The sequence below is a fragment of the Coregonus clupeaformis genome, chromosome 29 (assembly GCF_020615455.1).
Source record: "Coregonus clupeaformis isolate EN_2021a chromosome 29, ASM2061545v1, whole genome shotgun sequence".
NCBI classification, from domain to species: domain Eukaryota; kingdom Metazoa; phylum Chordata; class Actinopteri; order Salmoniformes; family Salmonidae; genus Coregonus; species Coregonus clupeaformis.
In genome coordinates, this window is record NC_059220.1 from 2,127,804 (window position 1) to 2,142,343 (window position 14,540).

The window sequence follows — 14,540 nt, forward strand, 5'->3', positions numbered from 1 at the left end:
CCCCAGTCTGTTTCTGATCCTCCAGCTCCTCTCCTCCTCCCCCAGTCTGTTTCTGATCCTCCAGCTCCTCTCCTCCTCCCCCCAGTCTGTTTCTGATCCTCCAGCTCCTCTCCTCCTCCCCCCCAGTCTGTTTCTGATCCTCCAGCTCCTCTCTCCTCCCCCAGTCTGTTTCTGATCCTCCAGCTCCTCTCCTCCTCCCCCCCAGTCTGTTTCTGATCCTCCAGCTCCTCTCCTCCTCCCCCCAGTCTGTTTCTGATCCTCCAGCTCCTCACCCCCAGTATGTTTCTGATCCTCCAGCTCCTCTCCTCCTCACCCCCAGTATGTTTCTGATCCTCCAGCTCCTCTCCTCCTCCCCCCAGTATGTTTCTGTTCCTCCAGCTCCTCACCCCCAGTATGTTTCTGTTCCTCCAGCTCCTCTATCCTCTCCTCGTACTCTGCCAGCTCGTCCCGGTGGCGCCGGGTGATGTCGGCCATCTTCTGTCTCTGTGCGTCCTGCAGCGCTGCTAACTCATGCTGGTGTTCATCTACCTCGCGGCCCATCTCCTCACGCAGCTCCTACAATCAAATAGAATGTTCCACAGACATTCTCTTAGTCCAAGCAGGGTTTTTAACAATCATTTAAATGTTATTCACAAAGCCCTTTTTACATAAACAAAAAGGTTCTATAGCAAGGCTCTCCAACCCTGTTCCTGGAGAGCTACCCTCCTGTAGGTTTTAACTCCAACCCTGTTCCTGGAGAGCTACCCTCCTGTAGGTTTTAACTCCAACCCTGTTCCTGGAGAGCTACCCTCCTGTAGGTTTTAACTCCAACCCTGTTCCTGGAGAGAAACCCTCCTGTAGGTTTTAACTCCAACCCTAATCTAGCACCACTGATTCTAATAATTAGCTGGTTGATAAATGAATCAGGTTAGTAACACCTGGGGTTGGCGTGAAAACGTACAGGAGGGTAGCTCTCCAGGAACAGGGTTGAAGAGCCCTGCTTGACAGTAACCCGGTCCTAGACTCCCAAAGAGAAAGCACACCTTTATGATCCTCTGAAGCTTCAGGACCTCTCCCTGGTCACCGTTTCCTGCTCCTGGGGGTATGGATGCCTGAAACATATAAATATCAGAATTAAACTTTAATATGGGTTTTACGTGTATGTATTGCAAAGCTTTTCATTGGCATTTGACATTAACCTTTAGATATCCTTCCAGTAAACAGTAATAGATCAAATGTGTTATATTCTATGTAATGAACGGTGTTGCAACGAAACCTACCTGAGACACGCGTCTCCAGTGGGAAACCTCAGCCTCCAGCCTCATCACCTCCGCAGACAGACGGTTAATCTCCTGCTGAGACCAGATGACGTCACTGAAGTCCATCTCGTCGCTGCTGCCATGGAAACCCTGGTGGAGGGCGGCCCCCGGGGGGCGGGACATGTAAGAGGAAGAGGTAGTGGTGGTGGAGGCGGTGGTGGTGACCGGAAGTACAGCTGGGTCGGAGGTAACCGATTGAGCAGAGTGCTGTAGCTTCCGGACCTCTTCCTGTAGTCCACTCTGACGGGCTTTCAGGTGGCTGATCTCCACCTGTACAGGTAACATCATGACATGACACGATGACACAGTTAAGAAGTAGCGTAGACACATCCAGTAACTTTGCAGGGTGCATGACACAAAAAGCAATGTCCTGAAAGACAGATGGATACCAGCACACTGTGGAATGCTCCCTCAGAAGACCGTGGCTATTTTACATTTACATTTTAAGTCATTTGGCAGACGCTCTTATCCAGAGCGACTTACAGGAGCAATTAGGGTTAAGTGCCTTGCTCAAGGGCACACCGACAGATTTTTCACCTAGTCGGCTCGGGGATTAGAACCAGCGACCTTTCGGTTACTGGCACTGAGCTCTTAACCCCTAAGCTACCTGCCGCCCTATCTATCCTTATTTCAAGATGATGACATTTCGATTTCATAGTGTATCATATAGTTCCATGTATCAGCCCCGTACATCTTTCTGTTGCATCAGGGTCCTGTACTCAGCAGACTGCCGTTTAATCTGGATCTCTGAGGCCTCCAGCTTCTCCTCCAGCTCTGCATGGATCCTCTTTAAACGCTCGTACTGAAACAAGAGGAAAGATAGCGTTAAAGTCCTCCTCTAGTCTCCTTTTCACATCATTTAATAACCTGATTTACTTAACAAACGGGCACATCTCAATAGGTGGTCCAGGTGTAACATGACATGGGGGGGGGGGGTTCCTCTTTTGTTCTTCAAGCAAGGGGGGAGGCCGTTGACATCACAAATTACCATCAGACTCTGAATGCCCTACTCCTTGACGTTTGCAAAAAATATATTTGTTTTACCCTTAAAACACTCATACTGCAACACAGAGAGAACACAGCTTTATACAATCATACTGCAACACAGAGAGAACACAGCTTTATACAATCATACTGCAACACAGAGAGAACACAGCTATATACACTCATACTGCAACACAGAGAGAACACAGCTTTATACAATCATACTGCAACACAGAGAGAACACAGCTTTATACAATCATACTGCAACACAGAGAAAGCAGAGATTTAAAGGCTTGTACTGCAACACAGAGAAAGCACAGATTTAAATGCTTGTACTGCAACACAGAGAAAGCACAGATTTAAATGCTTGTACTGCAACACAGAGAAAGCAGAGATTTAAAGGCTTGTACTGCAACACAGAGAAAGCACACATTTAAAAGCTTGTACTGCAACACAGAGAAAGCACAGATTTAAATGCTTGTACTGCAACACAGAGAAAGCACAGATTTAAAGGCTTGTACTGCAACACAGAGAAAGCACAGATTTAAAGGCTTGTACTGCAACACAGAGAAAGCAGAGATTTAAAGACTTGTACTGCAACACAGAGAAAGCACAGATTTAAAGGCTTGTACTGCAACACAGAGAAAGCAGAGATTTAAAGGCTTGTACTGCAACACAGAGAAAGCACAGATTTAAATGCTTGTACTGCAACACAGAGAAAGCACAGATTTAAATGCTTGTACTGCAACACAAGGAAAGCAGAGATTTAAAGGCTTGTACTGCAACACAGAGAAAGCACAGATTTAAATGCTTGTACTGCAACACAAGGAAAGCAGAGATTTAAATGCTTGTACTGCAACACAAGGAAAGCAGAGATTTAAAGGCTTGTACTGCAACACAGAGAAAGCAGAGATTGAAATGCTTGTACTGCAACACGGAGAGAAACAGGAGTGAGCACAAACACAATTATCAGAATCAGATGAACAATGAACGCACAGGGAATCTGTTAGAAATCTATACTTTTAGGACTGGTTTCACAGACACAGATTAAATCTAGTCCTGGACATAAAAGCAGAACTCAATGGAGAATCTGAATTAAAATAGCTGTTTAGTCCAAGACTAGGCTTAGTCTGAGTCCGGGAAACCGGCCCTATGATGGTGAGAACCCTCGTACCTCAGCCTCCACTTGCTCCAGCTTAGAACTGGACGCCAGCAGCTCAGTGGAAGCATCTGAAAGAAAAGTATGAAATACTGTGTAATAACAAGTAGAATACCATTCACAGCCATGCACCCATGTGCCACATGTAAAAAATAAGCCAATCAAGTTTTACTTCAACACTCTTTATTTCTACAGGGTGTGTCCTGTCCTATAATACAGGGTTGCTGTTAGCCGGTAATTTTACCTACTGTCGTATAATACAGGGTTGCCGTTAGCCGGTAATTGTATCTACGGTCCTATAATACAGGGTTGCCGTTAGCCGGTAATTGTATCTACGGTCCTATAATACAGGGTTGCCGTTAGCCGGTAATTGTACCTACTGTCCTATAATACAGGGTTGCCGTTAGCCGGTAATTGTACCTACTGTCCTATAATACAGGGTTGCCGGTAATTGTACCTACTGTCCTATAATACAGGGTTGCCGTTAGCCGGTAATTGTACCTACTGTCCTATAATACAGGGTTGCCGTTAGCCGGTAATTGTACCTACTGTCCTATAATACAGGGTTGCCGTTAGCCGGTAATTGTACCTACTGTCCTATAATACAGGGTTGCCGTTAGCTGGTAATTGTACCTACTGTCCTATAATACAGGGTTGCCGTTAGCGGTAATTGTACCTACTGTCCTATAATACAGGGTTGCCGTTAGCCGGTAATTGTACCTACTGTCCTATAATACAGGGTTGCCGTTAGCCGGTAATTGTACCTACTGTCCTATAATACAGGGTTGCCGTTAGCCGGTAATTGTATCTACGGTCCTATAATACAGGGTTGCCGTTAGCCGGTAATTGTACCTACTGTCCTATAATACAGGGTTGCCGTTAGCCGGTAATTGTACCTACTGTCCTATAATACAGGGTTGCCGTTAGCCGGTAATTGTATCTACTGTCGTATAATACAGGGTTGCCGTTAGCCGGTAATTGTACCTACTGTCCTATAATACAGGGTTGCCGTTAGCCGGTAATTGTACCTACTGTCCTATAATACAGGGTTGCCGTTAGCCGGTAATTGTACCTACTGTCCTATAATACAGGGTTGCCGTTAGCCGGTAATTGTATCTACTGTCGTATAATACAGGGTTGCCGTTAGCCGGTAATTGTACCTACTGTCCTATAATACAGGGTTGCCGTTAGCCGGTAATTGTATCTACTGTCGTATAATACAGGGTTGCTGTTAGCCGGTAATTGCCGGCTTTTGGCCTATAAAAAAAATGAAAAGCTGATAAATAAAATAGTTGCTGGCAAAATTGTCCGGGAGAAAAAAAACAATCCCATTGCAAATATATCAGCCGATGTAAATACATTTCACAGTCATGCTTATCAGTCTATAGGTTCATTAGCCAATCATCTTGGAGTGTTGTTTAGGGTCATGGCACCCCTTACAGGACTCCAATTTCTTCCAAATACCCTAGGCAACACACTCCTGTTCCCACACCTGTTCCCACTCCCCTGTTCCCACACTCCTGTTCCCCCACACCTGTTCCCACTCCCCTGTTCCCACTCCCTAATCACCCCTCCTCTCCCTTCTTCACCCCTTGTAATCCCCATATAAGCTGCATGCTCCTTCCCTACTTACCAGGGCCCGGTTTCCCGATAGCGATGGAACTTAACGAGTGTTTTTAACATTACATTAAATTTTTTACATTTTAGTCATTTAGCAGACGCTCTTATCCAGAGCGACTTACAGGAGCAATTAGGGTTAAGTGCCTTGCTTAAGGGCACATCGACAGATTTTTCACCTAGTCGGCTCGGGGATTAGAACCAGCGACCTTTCGGTTACTGGCACAACGCTCTTACCCACTAAGCTACCTGCCGCCCGCATCTTTCCTACAACGGCCGAAGATGTAACACGCTTTTCACCAAACACCACACACGAAGAGAGAACGGTTGCTAAGTGCGTAGTTGGAGCAAGTGTCGATACTGCTAGGCTCGAAAGAAAGGGAGCGCTGCTCTCGGAGCAGCTTTCTCCATTCAAATCGTTCCTTAACATTATAATTATTTACCAATACTGAGGACGGATCAGCTCCTAGAGAGATATTACCACGTACCGATGCAAATATTGAGGCGGCTTATTCTAATGCCTTACGCCCAAATAAAATTCATAAAAATCCCTGATTTGGCACATCATTACGCACACGTTAGGCTACACATCATGAAATATATTGAGACAAATTACAGACAGTAGCCTACAGGTAGCAAAATATAACTCCATTGATTGAACATGAAATGTATTTCAATATGATTTAAAATAGGCCTATAGCCTACTGTTGATATTTTAAACGCAGTCATCTCGGTTTTCATTTGAAGCATCATTTCATACAGTGGGGAGAACAAGTAACAGTCCTGAACCTAGCTTACAGTCCATGGTGGCAGTAACAGTCCTGAACCTAGCTTACAGTCCATGGTGGCAGTAACAGTCCTGAACCTAGCTTACAGTCCATGGTGGCAGTAACAGTTCTGAACCTAGCTTACAGTCCATGGTGGCAGTAACAGTCCTGAACCTAGCTTACAGTCCATGGTGGCAGTAACAGTCCTGAACCTAGCTTACAGTCCATGGTGGCAGTAACAGTCCTGAACCTAGCTTACAGTCCATGGTGGCATCAACAGTCCTGAACCTAGATTAAACTCCCATTAGACAGCTCTGCAAGCGTTATAATGTCTAAATGTGTTAATTACTCACCAGATATGCATCTTCGCTTAGCAACTATCTTCATTTACTGCCGTTACGGCCGGAAACACTGATATAATATTGATTTCTGTGCCTTTCAAATAGGCTACTGTCATTCCGAGGGAATCTGATATTGTCTGGAAGGAGATGAGGTATTTCATTTATCCGGCAGCTATGAGGCTCTACCAGGGTTGTCAACTACATGTGACACATATAAAGAGATCTGCTTAAAAGTAATTCACATGACAAAACAAACATGCCTTCACCAGCACTCTCTACACGATCCCACAAACAAAAATAGATTTTCTAACTAATCTCAGTCCAATTAGCCTAAGTTCTCAATAGTTACGTAATATACTTATTTAATTTAAAAATGTACTGTAGGCTGTGCATTGATGTCAGAACTGAAACAGCCCTCCCTGAGCTACTGACATCAGTCATGCCTAATCTTGCTTTGCGTACAGTATGTGTCTGTTGGAATGTAGTGATCAAAGTTCTCTGTGGTTCCTGTCTGTCTGTCTGTCTGTCTGTCTCTCTGTCTGTCTGTCTGTCAGTTTATCAGTCAAACCTGGTTTACTTATGGCAGCAGCACTCTTTCTTGACAACATTAGTGGACTAATGAAAGCGTCCACACACTAAAGTATGGAGACAGAAATCTCTTGGAAAAAAACGGCTGTCCTTTTAGTAGTGGTTTCTTTGCAGCAATTCGACCATGAAGGCCTGATTCACACAGTCAAAAGTTTGGACACACCTACTCATTCCAGGGTTTTTCTTTATTTTTACTATTTTATACATTGTAGAATAATAGTGAAGACATCCACACTATGAAATAACACATATGGAATCATGTAGTAACCAAAAAAGTGTTAAACAAATCTAAATATATTTTATATTTGAGATTCTTCAAAATAGCCACCCTTTGCCTTGACAACTTTGCACACTCTTGGCATTCTCTCAACCAGCTTCACCTGGAATGCTTTTCCAACAGTCTTGAAGGAGTTCCCACATATTGTGAGCACTTGTTGGCTGCTTTTCCTTCACTCTGCCGTCCGACTCATCCCAAACCATCTCAATTTGGTTGAGGTCAGGGAATTGTGGAGGCCAGGTCATCTGATGCAGCACTCCATCACTCTCCTTCTTGGTAAAATACCCCTTACACAGCCTGGAGGTGTGTTGGGTCATTGTCCTGTTGAAAAACAAATGATAGTCCCACTAAGCCCAAACCAGATGGGATGGCGTATCGCTGCAGAATGCTGTGGTAGCCATGCAGGTTAAGAGTGCCTTGAATTCTAAATAAATCACAGTGTCACCAGCAAAGCACCCCCACACCATAACACCTCCTCCTCCATGCTTTACGGTGGGAAATACACATGCGGAGATCATGCATTCACCCACACCGCGTCTCACAAAGAAACGGCGGTTGGAACCAAAAATCTCCAATTTGTACTCCAGACCAAAAGGACAAATTTCCACCGGTCTAATGTCCATTGCTCGTGTTTCTTGGCCCAAGGTAGTCTCTTCTTCTTATTGGTGTTCTTTAGTAGTGGTTTCTTTGTAGCAATTCGACCATGAAGGCCTGATTCACACAGTCTCCTCTGAAGAGTTGATGTTGAGATGTGTCTGTTACTTGAACTCTGAAGCATTTATTTGGGCTGTAATTTCTGAGGCTGGTAACTCTAATGAACTTATCCTCTGCAGCAGAGGTGACTCTGGGTCTTCCATTCCTGTGGCGGTCCTCATGAGAGCCAGTTTCATTATAGCGCTTGATGGTTTTTGCGACTGCACTTGAAGAATTGACTGACCTTCATGTCTTAAAGTAATAATGGACTGTCATTTCTCTTTGTTTATTTGAGCTGTTCTTGCCATAATATGGACTTGGTCTTTTACCAAATAGGGCTATCTTCTGTATACCCCCCCTACCTTGTCACAACACAACTGATTGGCTCAAACACATTAAGAAGGAAAGAAATCCCACAAATTAACTTTAAATAGGTACACCTGTTAATTGAAATGCATTCCAGGTGACTACCTCATGAAGCTGGTTGAGAGAATGCCAAGAGTGTGCAAAGCTGTCATCAAGGCAAAGGCTGGCTATTTGAAGAATCTCAAATATAAAATATACTTTGATTTGTTTAACACTTTTTTGGTTACTACATGATTCCATATGTGTTATTTCATAGTTTTGATGTCTTCACTATTATTCTACAACGTTTGTGCCAGACATAGCGTTTTCCTTGATGGCCCAAAAGCTCAATTTTAGTTTCATCTGACCAGAGTACCTTCTTCCATATGTTTGGGGAGTCTCCCACATGGCTTTTGGCGAACACCAAACATGTTTGCTTATTTTTTTCTTTAAGCAATGGCTTTTTTCTGGCCACTATTCCGTAAAGCCCAGCTCTGTGGAGTGTACGGCTTAAAGTGGTCCTATGGACAGATACTCCAATCTCCGCTGTGGAGCTTTGCAGCTCCTTCAGGGTTATCTTTGGTCTCTTTGTTGCCTCTCTGATTAATGCCCTCCTTGCCTGGTTTTGGTGGGAGGCCCTCTCTTGGCAGGTTTGTTGTGGTGCCATATGCTTTCCATTTTTTAATAATGGATTTAATGGTGCTCCGTGGGATGTTCAAAGTTACTGATATTTTTTACAACCCAACCATGATCTGTACTTCTCCACAACTTTGTCCCTGACCTGTTTGGAGAGCTCCTTGGTCTTCATGGTGCCGCTTGCTTGGTGGTGCTCTGGGGCCTTTGCAGACTCTGGGGCCTTTCAGAACAGGTGTATATATACACTCAGATCATGTGACACTTAGATTGCACACAGGTGGACTTTATTTAACTAATTATGTGACTTCTGAAGGTAATTGGTTGCACCAGATCTTATTTAGGGGCTTCATAGCAAAGGGGGTGAATACATATGCACGCACCACTTTCCTGTTATTTATTTTTTTGAAAAAAGTTATTTTTTTCATTTCACTTCACCAATTTGGACTATTTTGTGTATGTCCATTACATGAAATCCAAATAAAAATCACATAGCCTGTCTTCTTTTGAGAGCCAGGTCTGCCTACGGCGGCCTTTCTCAATAGCAAGGCTATGCTCACTGAGTCTGTACATAGTCAAAGCTTTCCTTAAGTTTGGGTCAGTCACAGTGGTCAGGTATTCTGCCACTGTGTACTCTCGGTTTAGGGCCAAATAGCATTCTACTTTGCTCTTTTATTTTGTTAATTCTTTCCAATGTGTCAAGTAATTCTCTTTTTGTTTTTTCATGATTTGGTTGGGTCTAATTGTGTTGTTGTTGTTGTCCTGGGGCTCTGTGGGGTCTGTTTGTGTTTGTGAACAGAGCCCCAGGACCAGCTTACTTAGGGGACTCTTCTCCAGGTTCATCTCTCTGTAGGTGATGGCTTTGTTATGGAAGGTTTGGGAATCGCTTCCTTTTAAGTGGTTATAGAATTTAACGGCTCTTTTCTGAATTTTGATAATTAGCGGGTATCGGCCTAATTCTGCTCTGCATGCATTATTTGGTGTTTTTCGTTGTACACAGAGGATATTTTTGCAGAATTCTGCATGCAGTCTCAATTTGGTGTTTGTCCCATTTTGTGAATTCTTGGTTGGTGAGCGGGCCCCAGAGCTCACAACCATAAAGGGCAATGGGTTCTATAACTGATTCAAGTATTTTTAGCCAGATCCTAATTGGTATGTCGAATGTTATGTTCCTTTTGATGGCATAGAAGACCCTTCTTGCCTTGTCTCTCAGATCGTTCACAGCTTTGTGGAAGTTACCTGTGGCGCTGATGTTTAGGCCGAGGTATGTATAGTTTTTTGTGTGCTCTAGGGCAACGGTGTCTAGATGGAATTTGTATTTGTGGTTCTCTCTCTCGCTCTCTCATATATATATATATATATATATATATACAGTGGGGAAAAAAAGTATTTAGTCAGCCACCAATTGTGCAAGTTCTCCCACTTAAAAAGATGAGAGAGGCCTGTAATTTTCATCATAGGTACACGTCAACTATGACAGACAAATTCAGAAAAGAAAATCCAGAAAATCACATTGTAGGATTTTTTATGAATTTATTTGCAAATTATGGTGGAAAATAAGTATTTGGTCACCAACAAACAAGCAAGATTTCTGGCTCTCACAGACCTGTAACTTCTTCTTTAAGAGGCTCCTCTGTCCTCCACTCGTTACCTGTATTAATGGCACCTGTTTGAACTTGTTATCAGTATAAAAGACACCTGTCCACAACCTCAAACAGTCACACTCCAAACTCCACTATGGCCAAGACCAAAGAGCTGTCAAAGGACACCATAAACAAAATTGTAGACCTGCACCAGGCTGGGAAGACTGAATCTGCAATAGGTAAGCAGCTTGGTTTGAAGAAATCAACTGTGGGAGCAATTATTAGGAAATGGAAGACATACAAGACCACTGATAATCTCCCTCGATCTGGGGCTCCACGCAAGATCTCACCCCGTGGGGTCAAAATGATCACAAGAACGGTGAGCAAAAATCCCAGAACCACACGGGGGACCTAGTGAATGACCTGCAGAGAGCTGGGACCAAAGTAACAAAGCCTACCATCAGTAACACACTACGCCGCCAGGTACTCAAATCCTGCACTGCCAGACGTGTCCCCCTGCTTGTCCAGGCCCATCTGAAGTTTGCTAGAGTGCATTTGGATGATCCAGAAGAGGATTGGGAGAATGTCATATGGTCAGATGAAACCAAAATATAACTTTTTGGTAAAAACTCAACTCGTCGTGTTTGGAGGACAAAGAATGCTGAGTTGCATCCAAAGAACACCATACCTACTGTGAAGCATGGGGGTGGAAACATCATGCTTTGGGGCTGTTTTTCTGCAAAGGGACCAGGACGACTGATCCGTGTAAAAGGAAAGAATGAATGGGGCCATGTATCGTGAGATTTTGAGTGAAAACCTCCTTCCATCAGCAAGGGCATTGAAGATGAAACGTGGCTGGGTCTTTCAGCATGACAATGATCCCAAACACACCGCCCGGGCAACGAAGGAGTGGCTTCGTAAGAAGCATTTCAAGGTCCTGGAGTGGCCTAGCCAGTCTCCAGATCTCAACCCCATAGAAAATCTTTGGAGGGAGTTGAAAGTCTGTGTTGCCCAGCGACAGCCCCAAAACATCACTGCTCTAGAGGAGATCTGCATGGAGGAATGGGCCAAAATACCAGCAACAGTGTGTGAAAACCTTGTGAAGACTTACAGAAAACGTTTGACCTGTGTCATTGTCAACAAAGGGTATATAACAAAGTATTGAGAAACTTTTGTTATTGACCAAATACTTATTTTCCACCATAATTTGCAAATAAATTCATTACAAATCCTACAATGTGATTTTCTGGATTTATTTTTCTCATTTTGTCTGTCATAGTTGACGTGTACCTATGATGAAAATTACAGGCCTCTCTCATCTTTTTAAGTGGGAGAACTTGCACAATTGGTGGTTGACTAAATACTTTTTTTCCCCACTGTATATATATATAAGAAATCAAATGCTATTCGCATGTTAAAATGTAGGCCTCTACCGAGATGCATTTTCTCCATGGTTTATGTTTTGGTTGGTGCTGATATGATATGCTCATATTGCAATCTTGGAATCTGATCACAGCTCAAATAGAAAGCTCTCTTGATTAGGCATACTGTAGTCCGGTTATAGAATAACCAACCAGCAACATGGCATGTAGCGCAGTGGTTCTCTAACCTCTCCTCTCCCAGAGGTTTCAGTTTTGTTGTAACCCTGAACTAGCTCAGCTGATTCACCAAGTCAAGGGCTTGAGGATTAGTTGACGAGTTGAATCAGGTCTGCTAACTCTGGAATAGATTAAACACCTGGAACAGCTGGGGGTCCCCGAGGAGAGATGCGAGAGCCACTGATGTAGAGAACTGAAACCGCTTCTAGCTATTACTTTCCTGCTGACTTGAGTGCCCTGCTGGCTGTTACTGGGGTACCTACCGTAGGTAGCTTCTGCCATTTGATTTCACTCACCTCCGACTTCTTCAACTCCTTCCAGAAGCATATCTTTGGTGAAGGTGGATATTTGTCCGGTGAATGAGGAGAGGCTTCCTCCGACCTGGCCGAGAGACTGGCCCAGGCCGGAGCCCAATCCACCCAGCCACGATGACATCTTCGAGAATAACTAGCTAGTTAGCTAAACAATAACAAACAGGCCGAACACTGGCTAGCTGAAGTTAGGCTAGCTAGCTGGTAAGGTGGCGATCGACTTTGACCCTACCCTCATACAATTCAGCTCTCTTGTCAAAACTCATAGAAACGTTCTTTGTGAATTCTTGTACTTTTTAAAAAAAAACTAGCTTTTGTCACCTTTGTGATGTTGTCAATTTGGTAGAGTGAAACTGGTTGGCAAGCTAGCTACTGTAGTTGGCTGGATAGCTAGTATGCTAACCTAGGCTTGCTAGCAGGACATGTCACTCACTGCAGTCAGACTAGTCCGGTGGATTTACGAACCTAAACAAGCTCGAAACTGGATGATCCGCATAACATTAACGAGAAGATTATCTGGTCTATTATATCAGTCGTCTTTATCGTGTACGTATTTACCGGTTCAGACAACGCACTAAGTCTGCCATCTCAGCTTGGTGCTGTGCTGTCACCAGAGAGAGCTTGACGTGGACAGCCCAGCCGCAACACGGAATCATGGGATGTTGGAGGGACACAACACTAGGAGCGCATTCAAGACAGCAATGCTTTCCACACTGTTATTAAATGCTGTCATGGAAATTATAATGCACTTTTCTCCATAATGTAGATTTCATACATAGATTCCAGTCAAAAGTAAACGCCCACAATATGTTCCTATGATATTTTTTTGCAAGTTCATATGACCTTTTTGTAAGGCAATGATCAAATCAAATCAAATGTTCAAATATATTCAAATCAAACTATGTATAGACAGCGAGTAACAGCAGCAGGGGGGTTAATGCAAATAGTCCGGGTAGCCATTTGATTAACTGTTCAGCAGTCTTATGGCTTGGCAGTAGAAGCTGTTAAGGAGACTTTTGGACCTAGACTTGGCGCTCCGGTACCGCTTGCCGTGCGGTAGCATAGAGAACAGTCTGACTAGGGTGGCTGGAGTCTTTGACAATTTTGAGGGCCTTCCTCTGACACCGCCTAGTATAGAGGTCCTGGATGTCAGGGAACTTGGCCCCAGTGATGTACTGGGCAGTACGGACTACGCTCTGTAGCGCCTTGCGGTCGGATGCCGGGCGTTGATGCAACCAGTCAGGATACTCTCGATGGTGTATCTGTATAACTTTTTGAGGATCTGAGGACCCATGCCAAATCTTTTCAGTCTCCTGAGGGGGCATAGGCATTGTCGAGCCCTCTTCACGACTGTCTTGGTGTGTTTGGACCATGATAGTTTGTTGGTGAAGTGGACACCAAGGAACTTGAAGCTCTCAACCTGCTCCACTACGCCCCGTCGATGTGAATGGGGGCGTGCTCGGCACTCCTTTTCCTGTAGTCCACGATCAGCTACTTTGTTTTGATCAAGTTGAGGGAGAGGTTGTTGTCCTGGCACCACACTGCCAGGTCTCTGACCTCCTCCCTATTGGCTGTCTCTTCGTTGTCGGTGATCAGGCCTACCACTGTTGTGTCGTCAGCAAACTTAATGATGGTGTTGGAGCCGTGCTTGGCCATGCAGTCGTGGGTGAACAGGGAGTACAGGAGGGGACTAAGCACGCACCCCTGAGGGGCCACCGTGTTGAGGGTCAGTGTGGCGGAGGTGTTGCCTACCCTCACCACCTGGGGGGCGGCCCGTCAGGAAGTCCAGGATCCAGTTGCAGAGGGAGGTGTTTAGTCCCAGGGTCCTTAGCTTAGTGATGAGCTTGGAGGGCACTATGGTGTTGAACGCTGAGCTGTAGTCAATGAATAGCATTCTCACATAGGTGTTCCTTTTGTCCAGGTGGGAAAGGGCAGTGTGGAGTGCAATAGAGATTGCATCATCTGTGGATCTGTTGGGGCGGTATGCGAATTGGAGTGGGACTAGGTTTCTGGGATAATGTTGTTGATGTGAGCCATGACCAGCCTTTCAAAGCACTTCATGGCTACATACGTGAGTGCTACAGGTCGGTAGTCATTTAGGCAGGTTACCTTGGCGTTCTTGGGCACAGGGAAAATGGTGGTCTGCTTGAAACATGTAGGTATCACAGACTCGGTCAGGGACAGGTTGAAAATGTCAGTGAAGACACCTGCCAGTTGGTCAGCGCATGCTCTGAGTACACATCCTGGTAATCCGTCTGGCCCTGCGGCCCTGTGAATGTTGACCTGTTTAAAGGATTACTCACATCGGCTATGGAGAGCGTAATCACACAGTCGTCCGGAACAGCT

General features: G+C 44.6%; 1 protein-coding gene across 1 annotated transcript in view; it reads right to left on the minus strand.

Moving 5' to 3' along the window:
- trip11 (thyroid hormone receptor interactor 11) overlaps positions 1-12,825 on the minus strand; it is a 79,263-nt gene extending 66,438 nt beyond the window's left edge. The window contains exons 1-6 of the mRNA XM_041854489.2: positions 12,180-12,825; positions 3,457-3,512; positions 1,990-2,100; positions 1,260-1,568; positions 1,023-1,091; positions 387-555 (exon numbers count right to left, since the gene is read on the minus strand). Of these exons, the coding sequence (XP_041710423.2) occupies positions 387-555; positions 1,023-1,091; positions 1,260-1,568; positions 1,990-2,100; positions 3,457-3,512; positions 12,180-12,318 (853 nt within the window). The 5' untranslated portion in view covers positions 12,319-12,825. The remainder of the gene's footprint in view (positions 1-386; positions 556-1,022; positions 1,092-1,259; positions 1,569-1,989; positions 2,101-3,456; positions 3,513-12,179) is intronic.
- Between the last annotated feature and the right edge of the window lie 1,715 nt (positions 12,826-14,540).